Genomic DNA, 23,096 nt, shown 5'->3' on the forward strand with positions numbered 1-23,096 from the left:
AGTGCATCAAGACACCTGTGGAAGATCAGTGTGTAACAGACTTGGACACTCCAAGTCGAGGTTCTACCGCGACACCACAAGAATATACTTCAGAACAATTCACATTTCACAATTGATTCAACACTGGCCCAGCAGAGTTCCATGCCTAGAGATATTGGCCCCAAAGACTGGCGCCCCTTTCGGTATTTCTTTTTGTATTAATCTGCAACTCAAAGTACAAGCGAGTATTCGGGACTCACTCTCAGACTCTGCGTCCAGATGCTCTGAGAAGTGAGAGCCCAACCTACTAATATATTGATTTACAAGGGACGCTAAAAGCAGAGCCCAAAAGCTTTAAAATAAAGCAAAAGAACTCTCTCTCTCTCTCTCTCTCTCTCTCTCTCTCTCTCTCTCTCTCTCTCTCTCTCGTAATTAAAGCAAAAGAGCTCTCTCTCTCTCAAATTACGTAGGCAAAAGCAAAAACTGGCCCTGCTTTTTTTTCTGTTGCCACAAAATCCGCCACAAAACGCGGGCGTCCGTACAACGTGCCACTTGTCAACCAGCTCGCAAAAGGCGCCGCAATTTCCGGGTCAGTCCGTACAGGCTTGCCACGTCACTGCCTGCATTTTCAAGAGTTCCCATCGGGGAGGGTGTGTGTGTATGACTGTACCACAGCTGCCACGTCACCAATTTGTGACATACCCCCCTCTTGAAAGCATTATAGTCGCCCTCGATTGTGCCTGCAAAAAGAGACAGAAGCCATAAACTGTCTTAGCAGACACTGACTGTTAAGACCGAAGCACTAAGAACACACATCTAGCACATGTACCAATCGACAGTCACATCACACGACATCGGAGGACATCACATACAAATCACATTCAACATTCATTAGGATCTCAGACCACGATTTATTGGCAATGCAATTAGCAATCGCATCCAGATCCACTCAAGATCTCATAGATGCCCGATTGACTAATCCCTATTGCAACCATGCCTATCGAGATCATTCAGACCAAAATACTGCAGTCATTTCGTCTATCAATTCTTACACTTAAACAAGTCAAGAACAAATCAGTTTCATATTTTCCGGAGTTCCATTTCATAAAGTCATACAGCAGAATACTGTCAGCTCTCAGTATCCTTGAAGCTTAAAGAGACATCAATGACTCTAGTATCTAAAGATCGAGGGTTCCATTTGGAATAGACTATGCTAAACCAAAAGCTTCAAGGTAAAGTTCCACAATCTGAGAAGTCCTCCTCCTCCATCCACTTCGCATCCAATGCAGGATAGTTCTTGAATTTAACCAAGAACCGCCTTCTCACTTTACCCTTAATCTTTTTGTCCTTATGTGCCAATATCTGTTCTGGAACAAGGATCTCCTCGTTTTCTTCCACTTTGGGTTGCTCATCAGGCTCCCTATCTTCGGGAACATCGCCGTAGTACCGCATACTAAGCTTTGGAAAAAGCCTCTCCTTTCCCTTTTTCTTTCTCAAGCGTGCCTTCTCAAAACGTAAGAGCACCCAATCATTCTCCCTCAATTTCAAATCGCGACGATGGCCATCTGCTACCTTTTTCTGTCTTTCTTGAGATTTTTGCAAAGCCTCGCGGATCTTGGCAAAAGCTGTGTCCAAGTCTCGCGTGTACTCATCGGCTTCAAAAATCTTATCTTTCGTGCTCAGGAAGGGTGGAACCTTCGGAGCACCTTCAATAATCTCAAATGGCACCTTCCCCATTGAAGAGTGTACCGTGTTGTTGTAGGCAAATTCCACCAAAGGTAAGTACTTTTCCCATTGAGTCTTCTCATCAGAGATGTAAGACTTCAATAAATCTAGTATCACTGAATTAGCAATCTCAGATTGCCCGTCAGTCTGCGGCTAGAAAGATGACGAGAACTGCAATCGCGTGCCAATGTTCTCCCAAATTGCCTTCCAAAACAAACTCGTAAATCTGGGGTCCCTATCGGAGACAATCGTCTTAGGCATGCCATGTAATCTGAAAATAATATGGGCCACAGAAAGTCTCGCTAAGTGATCCGGCTTGACTGTTTTCTTCAATGGAATGAAATGAGCCCGTTTGCTAAATGTGTCAATAACAATCCAGATACCATCGTGACCACTCTATGTTCTCGGGAGATCAAAAATGAAATCCATTGTACTTTCCCAGGGGCGGGTGGATATGGGCAAAGGTTGTAACAATCCCTGTGCTCTATGCCTGTCAAACTTGACTTTCTAGCATACCACGCAACTGCGCACAAACTCGTCCACATCCTTCTTGAGTCTCGGCCAAAAGAAGTATCTCTCTATCCCTTTCAAGGTGGTAGCAATGCCGCGATGACCCATAAAAGGTGGACAGTGGCATTCGGTAATAACCTTTTCCCTCAACGACTGTGTAACGCACAACATGGTTTCCTCATCAAGCAGCCATCCCGAATGGAATATCCCGCTATTGTCTCCCCGTCCCGTATCCGTGTGGAAATGTCTGCAAAATCTGTATCCGTGGCATACTGATCGACCATATCCTCGAAGCTCCTTTGATGTATCGCGGAAATAGCCAGAACCAACGACTTTCGAGACAAAGCATCTACCACCAAATTCTTTTGTCCCTGCACATGGACAATCTGGAAGTGAAACTGTGACGCGATGTTTGCCCACCACATCTGCTTTTCCGATAGCTGCTTCTGTGACAAGAAGTAGCGTAAACTCTGATGGTCAGTAAAGACAGTAAAATCCGCTCCAAGTAGGTAATGTCGCCACTGAGTAAGAGCATGGATAACCGCCAAAAGCTCTTTCTCATAAATCTATGCTGTCAATTCCAGCCTTGAGAACAATCGGCTCTCGTACACAATGACATGGCCTTCTTGCATTAAGACCACACCCAGACTACGACCACAAGCATCACAATATACTTCAAATGACTTTAGCAAGTCCGGCAAAGTCAAAACTGGTCTCGTAGTCAATTTCTCTTTCAATGTCAGAAAGGCAATCACCTCTGTGAGTCCCCACGAGAAAGGGACTCCTTTCTGTGTCAAGATATGCAAAGGGGAAGCAATCTCTGCAAACTTTCTAATGAACCGCCTCTAGTACGAACACAATCCCAAGAAGCTTCTAACTTCATGGACATTCTTCAAATCGGGTCAATCACGAATAGTCTCTATCTTGGCCGGGTCCATTTACACTCCTGCTGTCGAGACAATGTATCCCACAAAGTGTATCTCTGGTAGGTAAAATTCACTTTTCTTCGCATCAATCACTAACTTGTGATCTCATAATGCCTGAAAGACGTTCTCTATGTTCCGCCTGATTCTTGGAGAAAACAACGATGTCGTCAAAGAAAGTGTCACAAGGCGGACACCACGTGCCAATAAACAAGAGCAGACTGAACAGACTTTTAATACTTCAATAAAAACAGAATTGAGAGAGAGAGAGACGACATGCGACAGGGAGTGGCGGAATTCCACCCCAGAGAGTATTGGCCCCAAACCTTGGCGCCCCTTTCGGTACTTCTTTATATTGCAACATCACAGTACCAGCCACTACTCCAGACTCTGCACCTTCTCCAGGAAGCATGCCAGAGAATGAGCCCTAGCCGCATATTTAAAGGCCCTTGGCCTGAAAAGCAGTTACAGTAAAAAGCCTTTAAACTCAAAAGCTTCTGTTCCAAAAGCAAAGCCAAAAACTCCTAGCTTTTCGTAAATCGCGTTGGTGTCCGTACAGCAGGCCACGTGTCAGCCCGCCACGTCAGCAAATCAGGGTTAGGGTTAGGGTTAGGGTTTCTGATTTTAAGGTTAGGGTTTTTGGCAAAATTAGGGTTTCTGATTTTAGAGTTAGGGTTTCAATAGAATTAGGGTTTTTGATTTTAGGGTTAGGGTTTCAAAAGAATTAGGGCTTCGGACAGAATTAGGGTTTTTTATTTTAGGGTTAGGGTTTCAAAAACATTAGGGTTTCAGACAAAATTAGGGTTACTGATTAGGGTTTCGGTTTTTGCAGAATTAAGGTTTCGGACAGAATTAGGGTTTTTAATTTAGGGTTAGGGTTTCGACGCGTCCGCAGTTTGTTACGTCTCCCCTTCTTGAAAGAGAGTAATCGTCCGCGATTACAGCATATCTGCAAAACAACTCAAGTTAGCTCAAAAATTTTCGAGGGTCATTACGAGGGACATTCCAAGGGACAATCAGTTTGCTCTTTTTATTAAGGAGTTAGCTTGTCCTTTCAGCTCTTTTGATCAAGGAGTTAGCTTCTCCTTTCGGCTATTTTGATCAAGGAGTTAGCTTCTCCTTTCGGCCAGATCGGAACTCTTGATATTCCGACATAGTAAAATTAGCCATCACACCCAGACCGTACTGATCTTCCACGGGTGTCTTGATGCACTAAAATTACATACCCAGGCAATCTCATCCAATTAGGAATATTCAGTGGTTGGCACATCACAATGCAACACAAATGCTTACATATGCATGTTACAAGACATGAAAACATAAAGCCGCCGATAAACACCCCCCCCCCCCGCCCCCCGCAAATAACCATCGAGGTCCGGGCCATGAGCTGTTCAACGACTCCCTCATCACTCCTCTCGCAAATAACCTAAAAAGGTCCGGGCCATGAGATATAGAGGCCTTTTACAACCAAACGCCCCCCACACCGCAGCCTGCGTCGTTTGGAGGTGCTGATAGTAACCACTGCTCAGACTTCTTAATACTCCTCCCGCATAATTATCCAGCTCCGAGCCGGGAGTCACAACAACAATTATTTTACAAGCATACAACCAAACACTCCCCAAGCATCGGCCTGCGTCGTTCCGAGGTTTTCTAGCATACAACAGAACGCTCCCCAGGCATCAGCTTGCGTCGTTACGAGGTTCAAACAATACCAAAACAATATTTCTCACTTCTCCACCCGAGAGTAAAATCACCAACTATTGAAACCAGGATCAAACCAGAGTCAAACAATTCAAATCGGCACCAAGACAGGTTTAAAATGGATAGCATCCATTTCAAACAATTTCCAAACAGGATCACCAAACAAGTTCTCAACAGATTTGAAACTTAAAAAGCAATCTCGACATCAATCGAGCTCAAAAAGTCGACTGGATTCCCATCCTGAAACCTGCATCAAAAATTCGGATTAGATTCCTTCCATAAGGTCGTAGACAACCATAGCATGGTCCATCACCTCTTGGATAGACAGTGTTCGTCTGGCGGCGATGGTAGTCCCAAGACATAACAATTGCACCGTATCTCCAAGTTCATCTGCTCATGAAGAGACATCTACGGGGAGATGTCGAGAAACTTCAAGTTATAATCTGCTAGGGTTTCCATGGCAAGCATTTCAGGATACCCCACTCTGCCAGAAGTTGCACTCCGAAGGAAGATGTCAGAAACCATATAACCTCGGACAAAAAAAAAAAAATCCTTAAAAGCTTGCCAAGTACTTGGAGTATGCTGCTTGGTAGCTATAGACATCAACATCTGCATGGCACTGCTTCTGAGAAAAACAGTGACTTGAAACAAATTTGGATCCTTCTCTTGCAAGTGATCTTAATTGGCTTATGCCCTGTAAGACATGAGCGGTGAAGACGGGAGCGCGCCCGATGCGCGATGAATTATGGGTGGGAGTGGCTAATAAGTCCGGGTTGGAGGGCGAAGATACCTCACCTAATAATTCCAATAGCTCTGTCTGCTCTTTTGTAGAAACGGTATGCTTTCAGAAAAGCACACGCCTGATGCTCTGAAACCATTGTCACAAGGCGGGCACAACGTGCCAATAGACAAGAGCAGACTGAACAGACTTTTAACACTTCAATAAAGACTGAACTGAAAAAGAGAGACGACACGCGACACGGAGTGGCGGAATTCCACCCCACGGAGTATTGGCCCCAAACCTTGGCACCCCTTTCGGTATTTCTTTATATTGCATCATCAAAGTACAAGCCGGTACTCCAGACTCTACACCTTCTCCGGGAAGCATGCCAGAGAATGAGCCCTAGCCTCATATTTAAAGAACCCTGGCCTGAAAAGCAACTACAATAAAAAGCCTTTAAAACTCAAAAGCTTCTGGTCCAAAAGCAAAGCCAAAACCTGCCAGCTTTTCATAAATCGCGCTAGTGTCTGTACAGCAGGCCATGTCAACCCGCCACGTCAGCAAGTCAGGGTTAGGGTTAGGGTTAGGGTTAGGGTTAGGGTTAGGGTTAGGGTTAGGGTTAGGGTTAGGGTTAGGGTTAGGGTTTTTGATTTTAGGGTTAGGGTTTTGGGCAGACTTAGGGTTTCTGATTTAGGGTTAGGGTTTCAACAGAATTAGGGTTTTGGGCAGAATTAGAGTTTCTGATTTTAGGCTTAGGGTTTTAGCAGAAGTAGGGTTTCGGACAGAATTAGGGTTTTTGATTTTAGGGTTAGGGTTTCTACAGAATTAGGGTTTCGACACGTCAACAGTTTGTTAAAGAAAGTGCCAACAACTAGTCTGTACTCTAGAAAAATCATGTCCATCATCCAGTTAAATGTCACAAGAGCATTGGTTAGGCCAAAAGGCATCAACAAAACCTCAAATAACCCAAAAGTCGTCCGAAAGGCTGTCTTGTAGACATCTTCCGGCGCAATTCGGATGTGATGATAGCCACTTTTCAAGTCGATCTTGCTAAAGCATGAGGATCCCTGAAGTCGGTCAAGTATATCATCAATTCTAGGAATCGGAAATTTGTTCTTGATGGTGATTTTGTTGAGAGCTCTATAATCGATGCACATTCTCCAAGATCCGTCTTTCTTCAAAACCAACAACACTGGAGAGCAGTGCGGTGAAGTACTAGGCTGGACAAGACCCTTTTCCAAGAGGTCTTTCACTTGGTTCATAATTTCTTCATTTTGGGCTCGTCTCACACGGTAAGGTGGCCAGTTCGGTGGTGTGCTTCCAGGTATCGGATCAATGGTATGATCTTCAAGACGAGCGGGTGGTAACTCCCCTGGCCGGCCCTCTGAGAAGCAATCGGCATGAGTGTCAAGAAAATCTTGGCGTTCTTTATCAAGTTCAGACATATTTGTCCTATTCTCATCATTCATCTCTCTCAAAAAGATCGAGTAAACAAACAGACTAGATTTCATTAATTTTGAAATGGCCGAAGCAAATACAATAGGGATAGACTCGCCCTTAAGTTTTACATCGAGTACAATAGTTCTGCCCTTCTTTGTGATCAAAGTCGTTTTTCTCGCCCGATAGTTGACCACGGCGTTGTTCTTGTGGTACCAGGGAATTCCCAAGAGAACATCACAACCTTCCAAAGGCATTATGTGGAAGTCCTCATGCCCCAAATACCCCTGACAATGCAACCGAAGTTTGCCAATGGCAGGTGTAATGGCTAAGTCCCTGCCGGGTGCCGCTAGAACTGCCTCTGCTAGTGGTCCCATCCAATTGGGTGTGATCTCGAGCCGCACCGCCAATTCAAGTGAAATGAAGTTGGCCTGGCTCCTCCATCAAAGAAGATCAGGGCTTCTTGGTCTTTTACTTTGCCCCAAGCTCGGCAAAGTTCTGTACTCTCGTCCATCGTGCTAGGGTCAGTACCCACGCAATCTGGAACCAGTACTGTTTTCATCTTGCCTTTTCTTCCACGTTCCTCAGCTGCTCTCGAACTCTCACGCCTTTCATCGTCCTTGTCATTCTCTTCTTTCGGTGCCTTTTTAGGACACTTCGCGGAGATATGCCCAGTTTCCCCGCATCCAAAGCACTCCCCCTCCTTGAAGTAGAGAGCTCTCTCTCGAGGAGTGAGTTTGATCGTGCATCCTTTTCTTTCTTTTCTGGGTTGCTCTTCCTTTTTCTACTTTCATTGTTCGAAGTCTGCTCGGTCCTTTGTGTCATGATTTCATCTGTGGGGTAGGTCAAACTCCCTGAGTGAATGACAAAACCCCGTTTCGCATGACTCATCAGTTCTTGAATGGAAGCTGACTTTTGTTCTAAGCAGTGATCTCGGATCTCTGTAGGAAGACCCAATGTAAACCGCTCAATCTGTTCTTTGAACGAGATCTTCTTAAATGAAGAGGCGGGTAGAAAAGAGCTCAAGAATCTCTCGCAATAAGCGTCCCACTGTATCCTTCTTGGTCATCCGAAGATGGTTCCAAGCAGTTCGTATGTCGCATTCATACTCTTGAGTCAGCCAAGAAGAAATAAAAAACGTTTTGAATTTCAGCCATTTAACTGGCGTTGTCGTGTTTAATAGAAGAGTGGACCACCAAGTTCGAGCATTTCCCTTGAAGTAAGAGGCAGCTCTCCGAATCTTGGAGTGCTCTGAGTAACGCCCTCCTAAGAAAGCTATGTTGTCACAAACCGGGCACCACGTGCCAAAAGAAAAGAATAGACTGAATAGACTTTTAGCACTTCAATAAAAACAGAATTGAGAGAGAGAGAGAGAGAGAGAGAGAGAGAGAGAGACGACACGCAACACAAAGTGGCGGAATTCCACCCCAGAGAGTATTGGCCCCAAACCTTGGCGCCCCTTTCGCTATTTCTTTATATTGCATCAACACAATACAAGCCGGTACTCCAGACTCTGCACCTTCTCCAGGAAGCATGCCAGAGAATGAGCCCTAACCTCATATTTGGAGGCCATTGGCCTGAAAAGCACTTATAGTGAAAAGCCTTTAAAACTCTAAAGTTTCTGGTCCAAAAAGCAAAGCCAAAAGCTGTCAGCGTAAATCACTGAAATCCGTACATCTTGCCACGTCATCAGCCAACGCAAAACGCGAAAATCCGTACAACCTGCCATGTCATCATGACAGCGCAATTTTTGAAAATCTGCCACGTCATCAATTTGTGTGTGTGTGCTAGTCCTGCTTTATTTGAATCCTTTATGTCACTTGGGGCCCCACCGGACGGAGTCCCATAAGTTGGTAGGACTTGTTCTTCTGTTACTTGTGCTTCTTAGAGTTTAGGCCCCTCGGCTGACATCTGCAAGTTGGCCCCCTTTTTCAGAGCTTTGACACGTCAGCCATTTGTTACATCTCCCCTTCTTGAAAGAGAGTAATCGTCCGCGATTACAGCATATCTGCAAAACAACTCAAATTAGTTCAAAAGGACATTTCGAGGGACAATCAGTTTGCTCTTTTTATTAAGAAGTTAGCTTCTTCCTTCTGCTCTTTTGATCAAGGAGTTAGCTTCTTCTTTCAGCTCTTTTGATCAAGGAGTTAGCTTCTCCTTTCGTCCAGATTGGAACTCTTGATATTCCGGCGTAGTAAAATTAGCCATCACACCCAGACCGTACTGATCTTCCACGGGTGTCTTGATGCACTAAAATTACATACGCAGGCAATCTCATCCAATTAGGAATATTCAGTAATTGACACATCACAATGCAACACAAATGCTCACATATACATACAAGACATAGAAACATAAAGCCGCCGATGAACACTCTCCCCGCAAATAACCATCCAGGTCCGGGCCATGAGCTGTTCAACGACTCCCTCATCACTCCTCCCGCAAATAACCTAAAAAGGTCCGGCCCATGAGATATAGAGGCCTTTTAAAACCAAACGTGCCCCAAACCACAACCTGCGTCGTTTGGAGGTGCTGAGAGTAACCACTACTCAGACTTCTTAATACTCCCCCCGTAAATAACCACACAAGTCCAGGCCATGAGTAACAACAACAATACTCCCCCCGTAAATAACCACAAGGGTCCGGGCCATGAGTAAAAAAAAACAGCACTTTTCAATCATTCAATACTCCCCCCGCAAATAACCACAAGGATCCAGGCCATGAGTATGAACAAGCATTCTCAAACATCATTTCTCACTACTCCACCCGGGAGTAAAATCACCAATCATTGAAACAAATATTAAAACCAGAGTCAAACATTTCAAATCGGCACCAAGACAGGTTCAAAGCAGATACCATCGATTTCAAACAAATTCCAAACAAGATCACCAAACAAGTTCTCAAACAGATTTCAAACTTAACAAGTGATAAAATCACGAGGCCTGCCCTCTTGAGAAGAGAGCATGGAAAGACCACCATAATTGTGCCAAAAGTTGGAATAAAATAAAGGAAAAATTACCAAAATACCCCTCTTATTTGTGGAAATTCCCAAAATACCCTTATATCTATTTTGGTTTCGATTCTTGAAGAATTTCTAATCTTTACTCTTTTTGACAATTGAGATCCGTTTTGAGTGCTTAGCATATAATTTGTCACAAATTACCTCGCAAAAAAAGGCAATTATGTCTAAAAATAATGAAGCCATTCATCTCAAAAGCCTATATAACCAACTCAAATTCTAGTTTTAGCATCTTGTATTGACAAATAATCAATCTTCTTCTGAAAAGCAACAAAAGAAATTATCTTTGGATAAATTTATTCTCACAACTAGAGGTATTTTGAGAATTTTGGAAAATTTGACAAAATATTGGAGATATTTTGGAAATTTTTGAAATTGGAGGGAATTTATGACAAAATCTTGGGGTTATTTTGGGAATTTTAAAAAATTGAGGGGTATTTTGGAAATTTCCACAAATTAGAGAGGTATTTTGATAAATTTTCCTATAATAAATATTTGGACTCTTTGGAATCATTTCCAAATTTTGCAAACCTGACCCCTTTACCATCGAATATCCCGTTACTCCTACTCCCCCCCTCTCGCTACCATTCCCACATTCTACTTGTTGTCTCCTCTCTCTCCTCTGTGTCCCTCTCTCTCCTCCTTTCCTTTTCTTGTTTCTCTTTCTTTGAATCCCTCTCAAAAGCGCGCTCTTACCTCTCTCTCTCTCTCTCTCTCTCTCTCTCTCTCTCTCTCTCTCTCTCTCTCTCTCTCTCGCCTCCATAGCTCGCCTGGCATCGTGCATGGTGATGGAAAGCACAAGGTGGATGGTGATGGTGGCGGTGGGCAGATCTGGCTGGGACAGTTGGTAGGGAATATGACGCAGATGATGGAACAGGAGCTAGGGGCAATCCAAGCGGAGTAGCAGTGGGACAAGGACAAAGAGGGCTCTCCAACTGTAGGTGTTCACATGAGCTATGGGATAGGGAAGGCGCAGGGATAACAAAGATGAACTACAAACGCACAGAGATGGGGCTGTGGAGCTGATCGGGAGCAGCCTGTTGAAGGGTGCTGACAGTCGAGCATGAAATGATACATGCAGCCAACCGCCAAATCTGTTGTCTAACCCTTTGTATGGCATGCCATGACCCTGCGTCCGGTGCCGCCTCCAGCTACTATCTTACACCACCCATGGCATATTAGAGCTTGCCCTCCCTATTGCAATTCGGCCATGCCTCACCTTTGGCCTACCAAACGTCTGCACATTTAGCCACAGGAACTAACGGCTCCCATCTCCTGCGTAGCACCCTTAGACCACCAGCCTGCCATGTCGACCTGTTGTTGTGAATGCCACGCTGTTTTTTATGTAGCCCATGCAAACCACAACTTGCCAATGCTCTTCGTTCCAATATCGACCCGTCTACTCCATATTTTGAACACCCGTTCTGCACGATCATTTCAACTCCACAAATGCCCTTAATGCACCTTAGCCCCGTACTGTGCTATATTGGACTAGGCCAACCTCGCACATGCCATAGCCCCTCAATATTTTCCTCCACCCGAATCCATTCCACCTCGTTGGCAACCTGCAGAAGGTAGTTCACATTGCCATGCACCCCATCGGCTGCCACCATCTCTGTCATAGCCACGTCGACGTCCATCTTCCTTGCCAACAATATTATGGGCTATGAGTCTGGCCCTTTAGACGCTCCTGCCCCGCCATTAGAGTTGCATCAAGCATGAAGCCTCACCATCCCCTTCTCCGCTCTCTCCCATACGGCACACCCACTAGCTAATGTCCTTCATCAGGGCCAAGTTCCAATCATGCATCATCACACCCCAGTTTTCCATGTTCGTCGTCATGCATTTCAAACTCCACCGTTCCCATCATTTTCATCCTAGCCCGGGCTCAGCAAACCAAGAAACACAGGCAAGGTTGGGTAGCTTGGATGGTGCCGAAGCTGCAGGTGTTGTTGGTTTTGGCACCAGGGAACACAAGGGGACGATCCTGCGAGTGGTGAGGTGAACACAAGACCTGTTGCCTTGCGAAGTGGGGACCGTTAATGGTCGTGGAGGGTGCATCTTTAGATGTAGGTTCAAGATCTTGATTCTCATTCACGATAGAAATCTCTTCCTTGCTTTTCCCAAGGATTCCTATCCCTTCCAAAAAATGATGTACATGACCACTACTTTCATGCACCAATCAAAAATTAAATGATTCAAAAAATACAAAATTTAATTTTAAAATAACTTTTTCTTTTTCATTAAGAAAAAGGGAAACCATCACTAAGGCCTTCCCCCTTTGGGGCAAGCCAAAAAGCAATCTCGACATCAATCGAGCTCGAAAAGTCGACTGACTTTCCATCCTAGAACCTGCACCAAAAATTAGGGTAAGGTTCATGCCATAAGGTCGTAGCCGAGCACAACACGGTCCATCAGCTCTTGAACAAACAGTGTTTCTTTGGCGGCGATGGTAGTCCCAAGATAGCAATCGCACTAAACCTCCAAGGTCATGTGCTCGTGAAGAGACATCTACTTAGAGATGTCGAGAAAATTTCAAGTTATAATCTACTAGGGTTTCCATGGCAAGCATTTCAGGATACCCCACTCTGCCAGAAGTTGCACTCCGAAGGAAGATGTCAGAAACCATATAACTTCGGGCAAAAGTTTTCTTGAAAGCTTGCCAAGTCCTTGGAAGTGTCCGGCTTGGTAGTTGTAGACATCAACATCTGCATGGCATTGTCTCTGAGAAAAACAGCAGCTCGAAACAAATCTTGGATCCTTCTCTTGCAAGTGATCTTAATGGCTTATGCCCCGTAAGACATGAGCAGTGAAGACGGGAGCGCGCCCGATGCGCAATGAAGTAAGGGTGGGAGTGGCTAATAAGTCCGGGTTGGAGGGCGAAGATACCTCGAATATAATTCCAATAGCTCTGTCTGTTCTTTTGTAGGACCAATATGCTTTCACAAAAGCACACACCTGATGCTCTAATACCACTGTCAGAAGCCGGGCACCACGTGCCAATAGAAAAGAACAGACTGAATAGACTTTTAGCACTTCAATAAAAGCAGAATTGAGAGAGAGAGAGAGAGAGAGAGAGAGACGACACGCGACACGGAGTGACGAAATTCCACCCCAGAGAGTATTGGCCCCAAACCTTGGAGCCCCTTTCGGTATTTCTTTATATTGCATCAACACAGTACAAGCCGGTACTCCAGACTCTGCACCTTCTCCAGGAAGCATGCCAAAGAATGAGCCCTAACCTCATATTTAAAGGCCCTTGGCCTGGAAAGCACTTACAGTGAAAAGCCTTTAAAACTCAAAAGCTTATGGTCCAAAAAGCAAAGCCAAAAGCTGCCAGCATAAATCAAGGAAATCCGTACAGCCTGCCACATCATCACCCAACGCAAAACGCGGAAATCCGTACAGCCTGCCATGTCATCATGACACCGCAATTTTCGAAAAATCTACCACGTCATCAGTTTGTGCGTGTGTGTGCGGGTCGTCCTTTATTTGAATCCTTAATGTCACTTGGGGCCCCATCGGACGGGATCCCCATAAGTTGGTAGGACTTCTTCTTCTGTTACTTGTTCTTCTTAGGGTTTAGGCCCCTTGGCCTACATCTGCAAGTTGGCCCCCTTCTCTAGGGCTTTGACACGTCAGCAGTTTGTTACATATGTCAAACTGCTGTACAAAAGGCAAAGCTTTCAAAGCATCTCTATAACCAAAAAACGTGTCAAATTTTATTGACTATCCACCTTCCTTAAACTCTCGGACTTTCTTGCTTTTATCTTCCAGAAAGTCATACTGGTTGGCTTTATAAAAATTCTTCTTCTTTGCGTAAAAGCTGTTGTCATCAGAGTCCGAACTATCTGAATACGAGTCCTCTATAGAACTATCGACCACGGGGCGAGATTTAGGCTTCTTTGCCTTTTTCTTGCTCTTTCCAAAGCTTTGCTTTTTTCTTCTCTTTTTGCCTTTTATGTCCTCTTCGCTCGAGTCAGAGGAGCTAGAAGAACTCTCAGAAGAAGAAGAAGCTTCAAATCGAACACGCTTCTTCTGCTTTCTTGTCAATTCAAATATAGACTAACGACCCAAATAACCCAGGAAGTCAGTTCCTTTCTTCTCCTTTTTGTTGTGCTTTTCTGCTTTGTTTTGCGCGTCAAAAAGTTGAGCAATTCGTGCATCAACCACCTCTTCTAATTCTTGCTCTGTGTACATCCTGGGAGTAGAAGGTTTCTTGAGAGCTGATTAGAGGGGTGGCTCTGTGATCTGTTGCCATTGTCAGTGCACCTCGTCGAAGGAGTTCTAGCTCATAAATTTTGCAAATTTCGGGTCCTTCGTAAAATTTAGCATCATCTTTGTTGCATCGCCGATCAATCCTCGACACTCCATCTCTTCGATCTCCGCATAAGTAGGCCGAGGCGGGCCGTACTTCTCGCGTGAATCTTCGTTGTAATCTCTTCCCGCATCTCCGAATGCAGAAGAAGTCGACTGATCTCTGTCTCAAGCCATAAGTGCCGCGTAAAAAGGATCGGATTTCCCGTAGAAGAGAAATCAGTCGTACTTTGATACCACTGTAACAGACTTGGACACTCCAAGTCTAGGTTCTACTGCGACACCACAAGAATATACTTCAAAACAATTCACAATTGATTCGACACTGGCCTGGCGGAGTTCCGTGCCTAGAGATATTCGCCCCAAAGATTGGCGCCCCTTTCGGTATTTCTTTTTGTATTAATCTGCAACTCAAAGTACAAGCGAGTAGTCAGGACTCACTCTCGGACTCTGCGTCCAGATGCTCTGAGAAGTGAGAGTCCAAACTACTAATATATAGATTTATAAGGGATGCTAAAAGCAGAGCCCAAAAGCTTAAAAATAAAGTAAAAGAACTCTCTCTCTCTCTCTCTCTCTCTCTCTCTCTCTCTCTCTCTCTCTCTCTCTCTCTCTCTCTCTGATTCTCTTACGTAATTAAAGCAAAAGAGCTCTCTCTCTCTCTCTCTCTCTCTCTCTCTCTCTCTCTCTCTCTCTCTCAAATTGCGTAGGCAAAAGCAAAAATTGGCCCTGTTGCCGCAAAACACGGGTGTCCGTACAGCGTGCCACGTGTCAGCCAACCCGCAGAAGGCGCCACAGTTTTCGGGTGACTCCGTACAAGTGTCGTGTGTCGTCTCTCTTTGAGTTCAGTTGTTATTGAAGTGCTAAAAGTCTGTTCAGTCTCTTCTTTTCTATTGGCACGTGGTGCCCATCTTGTGACAGCCCTCCTACATTAAGACCGCTCCAAGACTGCAACCGCACGCATCACCGTAAACTTAAATGGTTTTTGCAAGTCTGGTAACACCAACACTGGACCAGTTGTAAACTTTTGTTTGAGAGTCTTGAAGGCTGTAATCTCAGATGGTCCCCACGTAAAAGAAACCCCTTTTTGCGTCAAAACATGCAAAGGAGAAGCAATCTCCGCAAATTTTCGAATGAACCGATGATAGTAAGTGCATAAACCCAAAAAGTTGCGAACTTCGTGAACATTCTTCAAATCTAGCCAATCTCGAACGGTCTCAACCTTGGTCAGGTCCATTTTAACACCCTCCGCAGAGACAATGTGTCCCAAAAAGTGGGATCTTGGACAAGAAAAACTCGCTCTTCTTCCCATTGACCACCAATTGATGTTGCTGCAATGCCAAAAATCTGTAACAGATGTTCTCAGTGCTCTGCCTCACTCTTGAAAAATACAATGATATCGTCGAAAACAATGCCCACAAATGACCTATACTCTTGAAAAATCCTGTCCATCATCTTATTGAACGTTGCAGGAGCATTTGTGAGACCCAAAGACATCACCAAATACTCACACAATCCAAAGGACGTCTTGAACGCGGTCTTGTATACATCTCTAGGAGCAATTATGATCTGATAACAACCACTTTGCAAGTCGATTCTACGAAAACATGTAGAACCTTGTAGCCTATCCAATATATCATCGATCCTTGGTATAGAAATATGTTCTTGATGGTGATTTTGTTGAGAGCCATGTAGTCAATGCATATTCTCCAAGATCTCTCTTTCTTTGGGATTAACAACACTGTCAAACAGCAAGGTGAAGTACCGAGCTGAATGAGATCCTTCTCTAGAAACTCTTTTACTTGGTTCATAATTTCCTCGTTTTGGGCTCTGCTAACTCTGTAAGGTGACCGGTTTGGTCATCTTTCAAAGAAACAATACTATCGAATCTCTTTTGGCAAACCAAAACAACACCGCTCAATCTGAACCCTCAAAGGAATCTTCCGACACGAGGACATAGGCAAGTATGTATCCCAAAACCTCTCACAATAGTCATCCAATCTATCTTTCTTAGTCATTCTCAAATGATGCCAAGCCGTGACGAGATCTCTTTTATATTCGTTTGATATCCAAATTGGCGTGAAAATTTTGTTGAATTTTACCCACGTCGCAGGTGCTTCTCTATGTAACAACAGAGTAGACCACCATGTCAATGCATTTCCTTTCAAGTAAGATGCCACCCTTCACACCTTGGAGTGTTCCGAGCATAGTTACAAGGAATGGCCATTTGTAGGTCTCCGTTCCCCATTCCCGTTCCAACATTCTGTTCCGAATCCCCGTTCCATGTTTCAAACGCGAGTATCTGTAACAGGGAATGGCAATTCACACCCGTTGTTGTTCCCATTCTGCGTTCCGATTTCTCATTCCGGGTAATTATGGTTCCGAGAACCAGCCTCCAGAGAAGCCGACGTCAAACTGTTGTATAAACTCTCAAGGGCTCGATGGGTGTCCTGGTAGCCTGAAAATGTTCTCAAACCTGACGGCTTGACCCCCTTCCTTAAACCCCTTGGTCTTCTTGCTCATTTGTTCACTATGAGAAGAGGACGAGCTCTCCTCGTCTGAACTACTAGATGACCTCCCATGCCTCCAAGACTTTCTTTCACAAATCTACTTTTCTCCGCTTCTTCCGCCTTGGTTCATCCTCATTGGAAATAGAGGACAATGAACTGTCAAAACTCTTTGAAAACGAAGAAAAATATGGCTCATCCTCAAAACGAACACGCTTCTTGGATCTGCGTACCACCTCGAAAATCCACTTCTGGCCGAAATCTTGGTCGTCCTCGAAACAAACACGCTTCTTGGGTTTGCTTGCCACCTCGAGAGTTGACTTTCAGTCCAAATAACCGCAGAAATCCGCCAATTTCCTCTTCTTCTAAGAGTGCTTCAAGCCTTTCATTATTTGGTTCGTCTTCTTTTCAAGGGCTCTCCAGCTCCTCCTACGACTATAGTTTCCACTTTTTGGCACTCCGCTTGTCTCACAAACTCCCCCACGGCTTGTCTCAATTCCCGCCCAAGGTTTCAATTTTTCTTTGCCTCCACGTCGAGAGATGTTATCTCTGTCAAATTCTCCGCAAGAACCCATGTGTGGTCTTGGGTTCTTTATGGCTTATGCCTCTTAAGACAAAGCGATAAGACAGGAGTGCGCCCAATGCGCGATGGACTAAGGGTGGGAGTGGCTAGTAAGTTCAGGGCAGGGACACGAAGATTCTTTGACTAACAAAATCTTGATTGCTCTGTCAGATTCTCCTCGAGAACCTATGTGTGCTGCAAAAGGAATCCTCTATAGACAAAGAATCTTTTTGAGCTATGATACCACTGTTACATGCTTCGACACTTCAAGCGAGAAATCAATAGCACAAATGAACAGAAATTGCAAAATCATTGAACTTTAAGAGAGAGAGAGAGAGAGAGAGTCGACGTTGCACAGAAGAGTTTCACGCCAAGAAGCATTGGCCCCAAAGCCTGGCGTCCCTTTCAATATTTCTTTATTATTACGTCACAACGTATAACTCCCAAGGCTCCTCTGATCTCAAACTCTACATCCACATGCTCTGCAGAGTGAGGACGTTGGTAACAAGGCTTGCTTCCTTATAAACATTACAAGGGTTGCCTAAAAGCAGAGCCCAAAAGCACTTCTCTCAAAGGCAGTAACCACCAGAAGCATTAAAAGCTCGCGCTAAAATCAGCCAAAAGCAGCCCCCGTAATTTGCAGGAATCCATACAGTCTTCCGCGTGGCAGCACGAGCGCAATTTGTGAAGAATCTGTATAGCTATGCCACGTCATCGTTTGTACAGATTGCCACGTCAACATGTCAACGTGTTTTGCAGAAATCAGCTTCAAACTTAAAACTTTCGGATTCTTAGGGTTTGGCCCCTCGATCAATGCTCAGAAGTTCTTTAAAATGGTCGACTCAGTTTCTCTTGTCCGCTCGGCCATTTCTCTTCCAGTTGGTCATGCCACGTCATCCGCTTGTGATAGTGTGTACCTCAAGTCTATCCATTGGGCATGTCAATTCTGTGCCAAACTACCCTTGGTCACTTGTATGAGCAGCTTGTTATCAGCATGGAGAACCTTTCACGGATCTCTCTCTCTCTCTCTCTCTCTCTCTCTCTCTCTCTCTCTCTCTCTCTCTCTCTCTGAGATGTCCTCTCTCCTTACCTCAGTGATCTCTCTTCTCCACAAGTGCCTTTTTTATGTGGCATTGCAGATGTTCTAGTTCAGAGTCGAGGTCTCCACCAGATCATGAGCCAGTTCTTGTCTTCATTGCATCTTCCGCTACCACCTTTGACAGCCACTTGTGACTTTCTTGGTGAGTACCTTATTTTATGGGTCATGGGGTGTAGGTGTAGGTAGGGCATTTTTGCTTGGTCCATAGATATAGAGAGGGGACACCCCTCATTCTAACAATGTTCCAAAGCCTTGTACTCTCTTATTTGCAGAGTTTGTTCCCCATCGGCCTTATGCCACTCTCTCCTTCTCTCTAGCACATTTCTATCTCCTCTTCTCCTCTCTCTCGAGCAAGTTCCCTTGTCACCACACACCTTCGGCTACACTCACACTTTGGAGTTTGTGGTAGAGCCTTAATTGCCCTACACCCTATTTGATGGTAGGCTCTTTGTCACCTATAAGCTTGAGGGAAGAAAACAGTTGTCATTTCCATTCACCATTTGACATTTGCCCATTTTGCCAAAAGCTTAGGCTTAAGGGTACGATTGTTGGCGTAAGCCAGCTTTGTCATTGTGTATGTATCCCCTCTAGCCACAGTCATCATGTACCATGATAGACAAATGCTTTATCCACCTAGAATGATGATGTTTTGAATGTCGTAACACCCCATATGATATGCAACCTGATATCACCTAACTCTTTGCCTATACAAGAGGCTACTTTGTACACACATTTCGTGTTAATCGAAGCTTTTTCTCTTTTGTCATTATGAATATTACTCGTATATCAATCTAACCCCAACAACTTCTCGACAATAGCAACAAGACTCTTTTCAACACATTCCCATGGGAAGAGTGATTCAATGATTAATAGTGGCTCTCAACAAAATATACAACGCTGACTCCAAAAAACTAACTTGAAACCACAGCACGTTGGGGCACTCACAAAAAATAAACATCTTATCTAGTATGGCAAACGAGGTTAATTATATGGCAAAATGGCACTAATCAAACAAACTAAATAGCAGCCTGTAGAGAAATCCGCCAAAAGTAATGTGTAAAATGCAAGTCTCTTTTGCAGTAAAACAGAATTTACCTCTCAAAACCTCGAGGACACAACAACAAGGTGTCTTCAGGTGATAGACCTTCTCCTAGCTGTTGCAAAACAGAACAAAACATATTTTTACCCAGGTAACAACAAGACAAAGTGAAACTCAGTCTTGCGTAACATACCAGACAAAGCGGCTTGTCAATGTAAATATTTGTACTAACATGAGTCACTCCTGAGCTTATGAGGATGGTATCCCCAGGCCTGCAGCATATGTCAAATTTCTACACGATAAATAAGTAGACTACATAGCCGACAATGAGCTATGGATCAGGTCACTATGAAGCCCTTTTACTCCTCTTTCCACAATGCCTTACTTTGCTGCTGAGACAGCATCCTGTAGCGTGGGAAAAACAGGTGACTGAAGGAGTGAGGCCACTGCTGAATGGTCGACTCTCAGCCACATCCTCCTATCTGATGCAAGGCCATGCCACCGCCTGCATACCCGAGCCGCATTGAATCGATCTGCACAACTCAATACTGCACATTTACTCCTACCCTAGCTACGTTTCTACACACATTGATAAGACAATCATCCAACAAATCAAATGCCCATGGCCAATAACTTCGTGCAATTTCACCTAAGTACTCTCTCTCTCTCTCTCTCTCTCTCTCTCTCTCTCTCTCTACAGATTGAACAATTGTGGGCATTGCGTAAAAGCCCATGTGAACGCTGCAAAAACGGAACAAAAGAGGCACCTGGAAGAGGAGTGAGGAAGCTAAAGATGCGCACAAGGCATCCATCGTCGAGGAAGTGAACGGCAGATACATTCCCGTCCTCGTCGCAGTGACGTTTCATAGTTCTCCCTTGCCCTGCTGCATTCTCAGAGCAAGAGGAATGCCACTGTCTGGGCGGTTCAGGACAATTAACCTGTCATAAGCCACGGGCGGTCAGTACCATTTGGAGTTGTAAGGGCCCGGTCGCACCCAGGGTGAGTGGGCCTCAGGACTAAATGACACGGAGCATTTAAGAGGGGGGGGGGGGGGGGGGGGGGGGGGGGGGATGGGGGATCAATGGACAGGAACTCCACGTCAAGGTGTCCTACGCCATAGATGGCTTATTAACTCTAAACCCAGCCAATAACTAAACCCGACTAGGGGCCTCGTCCGAGTTTAGTTATAGGCTAGTTTAGGTTTATCGTTTATATCATTGTGTAAAATGGGAGTTCTTTCACATGTGCGTGGGCGGGCAACATGGTTAGCCCATGCTTCAAAAAGCATTGGGGTGTGACGTCACGGGTTTCAATCCCAGCTCCTCAACGACGTCCCCATTTTTTGGGTGGGCTTTCCCACCTCGAGATGCCTGCCATAGCTCTTCGTCGTCGGTCCCCTTACTTGCCCCCACGTGTCCCCTTGTGTCACTTAGTGTCGTGGGTGACTAGGGCGAATGGAGGGAGGTCACCTTCTATTCTCAAGAAATGAGAAAAACATGGCAACGTTTCAGAATGGAGTTTTTGTCCCTACTAGTGCTACGAAAAATGTAGGTGATAAGCTATTTTTTTGGAAGTGCTCTCCTCTCCTTGTTTGTAGGCTGCAGGCTTCGAATCAAATGCTGCCAGCTTGCATTCTTTCAACCCTTAAAAGTCTCTCTCACAAAACCAGAGCAAAGGTGCGACCTGCTATGATACTACGGTGTATCGGCAAGTTCCTTGCATTGACACGTGCGACATACGCACTTATTTTTGGCTAGAGTGATCGCTGATGAGAGGCGCACTCTAATTGGAACATTCAAGAGATTAGTTGGCTAAGCATGGGCGCCCAAGTGTGAATGGGGCAAGCTCATATAAAAGTCAACTAAACCTAAAATTCACTCATTCTCTCATTTGTGCAATTGAAGAGTGCTCTTGCTCCATCTCCATCTTCTTCTTCTTCATCTCCTTATGTGTGTGTGTGTGTGTGTGTGTGTCAGAGAGAGAGAGAGAGTATGTGCGATCGAGCATTGCAGCGGCACGACGGCGGCGAGGCGGTTGAGCGCGACGTAGCGGTATCTCCCTCTTTTTCGCAGCAAGGAATCCTCCACGACAGCAAGCGTAGAGCGATGAGTGACACACCATCGCCATCTTTGAGCTTACTAGTTTAAGCTTGTTGTGTGCTTGGAGCCATTTGTGGATTGCACACGGTGTATCGGCAAGTTCCTTGCATTGACACGTTCGAGACATACGCACACATTTTTGGCGCCGTTGTCGGGGAATGCCATACACTAAGTTTGAATGACACTCTGTGCTTCTTTTGTGGTGCAATTTCAATTGTAGGAAAGGTAAGGAAGGAGGGTGTGTGTGTTGAAAAGAAGGATTTTGTGTTACTACTGTGTATTTTTTTTGTTAATGGAGTTTTCAAAGGTACTGTGTTTTTTCTTTGTGTAAGGTGTTAGTATTAAGGTTGTTAGTTCTGTGTAATGTAATGTACATTAACTAGGAAGTAGATATGTGAGAGCTAATAGAGTGTGTTAGTGTGTAACAGTAGGTGTATTAGTTGGAAGTAGGTAGGTAGAGTGTGTGTGTGCTCTCGCGCAGGCCGCGGCGACCATATCCTTTTAAAAAATTAAAAAAAATTATATTAAAAAAATTAAAGGTAGGACCGGGATCGGGAATATCTCCCAGACCCAAGCGCAAGCTCACGCTCAGGCTTAGGCTTCAGTCGTCCTTTAAAATTATGTAGTTTAGCTTCACACGTAGCTAAAAATCGGCTTTTTTGAGGACCAACGGAGCTTCGGGTGACCGAACGTTGTGCTGCCTAATCCCGATAGCTCAAGCTAAGACATGCATGCCATGGGCCCGCAGTCCGGGCCGAGCGTGCTTAGCCGCTTGAAGAAAAATTTTAGTAGAGCCACTCACTCCGAACATGGAGCTAATTATGTAAATGAGGGGGGTGGGGAAGTAAATTCTCCATTCATGACAAACGTAGACCCTATACCCTTACACAATGTGCACGTGAATACTTCATTCACTACACCTCTTAACTCTTCAGAGTTATTTCCCTCCGAGGTCATATTACCCGATGGTAGAAGCCTTGCCGAAGTGCAAGAGGTTGAGCGATATATCCTTGCAGCAAGGGAAAAGGACATCGAGAGCTTACGCAAGGTGGAGCAACAAAGAGAGTTAAAAGTGAAAGCCCCTATGTCAATATCCTTGCTAAGAGAGCAATAAAGTGCTCCTAACTTAGCAACCGCTAAGGGCCAATCCCTAGAAAGCAACATTGCTTCTAGCTCAAAGGACACCCCTAGCACCTCAATCCTAGATGGAGCGTTCTTAAATGAGAACTGGGAGTACGAACTACAAACAAAAACTCTAACCAATCTATACACAGGTCACACCTATCACGTGGGTTGTTAGATGTCCTGCAATCCACAATGGGTGCTACTAGTGTGGAGGATCAACAACAAAGAGTTTGTGAGGTCATCCATAGGGTCATTGAGTTAGAGAGACAGAACAAGGGGATCAACATGCCTTCAACGGGTCAATGAGATTCTGGATACAGGAAAGGCTAAACAAC

The 23,096-nt window shown here is 44.8% G+C and overlaps 1 protein-coding gene across 1 annotated transcript in view; it reads right to left on the reverse strand.

Moving 5' to 3' along the window:
* Positions 1-20,479, reverse strand: part of SKIP5 (SKP1/ASK-interacting protein 5) — a 59,985-nt gene extending 39,506 nt beyond the window's left edge. Inside the window, exons 1-4 of the mRNA XM_086525481.1 lie at positions 20,304-20,479; positions 19,922-20,069; positions 19,730-19,808; positions 19,593-19,651 (exon numbers count right to left, since the gene is read on the reverse strand). Of these exons, the coding sequence (XP_086381607.1) occupies positions 19,593-19,651; positions 19,730-19,808; positions 19,922-20,069; positions 20,304-20,403 (386 nt within the window). The 5' untranslated portion in view covers positions 20,404-20,479. The remainder of the gene's footprint in view (positions 1-19,592; positions 19,652-19,729; positions 19,809-19,921; positions 20,070-20,303) is intronic.
* Positions 20,480-23,096: the final 2,617 nt, after the last annotated feature.

This window comes from Adiantum capillus-veneris, chromosome 12 (genome assembly GCF_014529385.1).
Source record: "Adiantum capillus-veneris isolate H3 chromosome 12, ASM1452938v2, whole genome shotgun sequence".
In the NCBI taxonomy this organism is placed as follows: Eukaryota; Viridiplantae; Streptophyta; class Polypodiopsida; order Polypodiales; family Pteridaceae; genus Adiantum; species Adiantum capillus-veneris.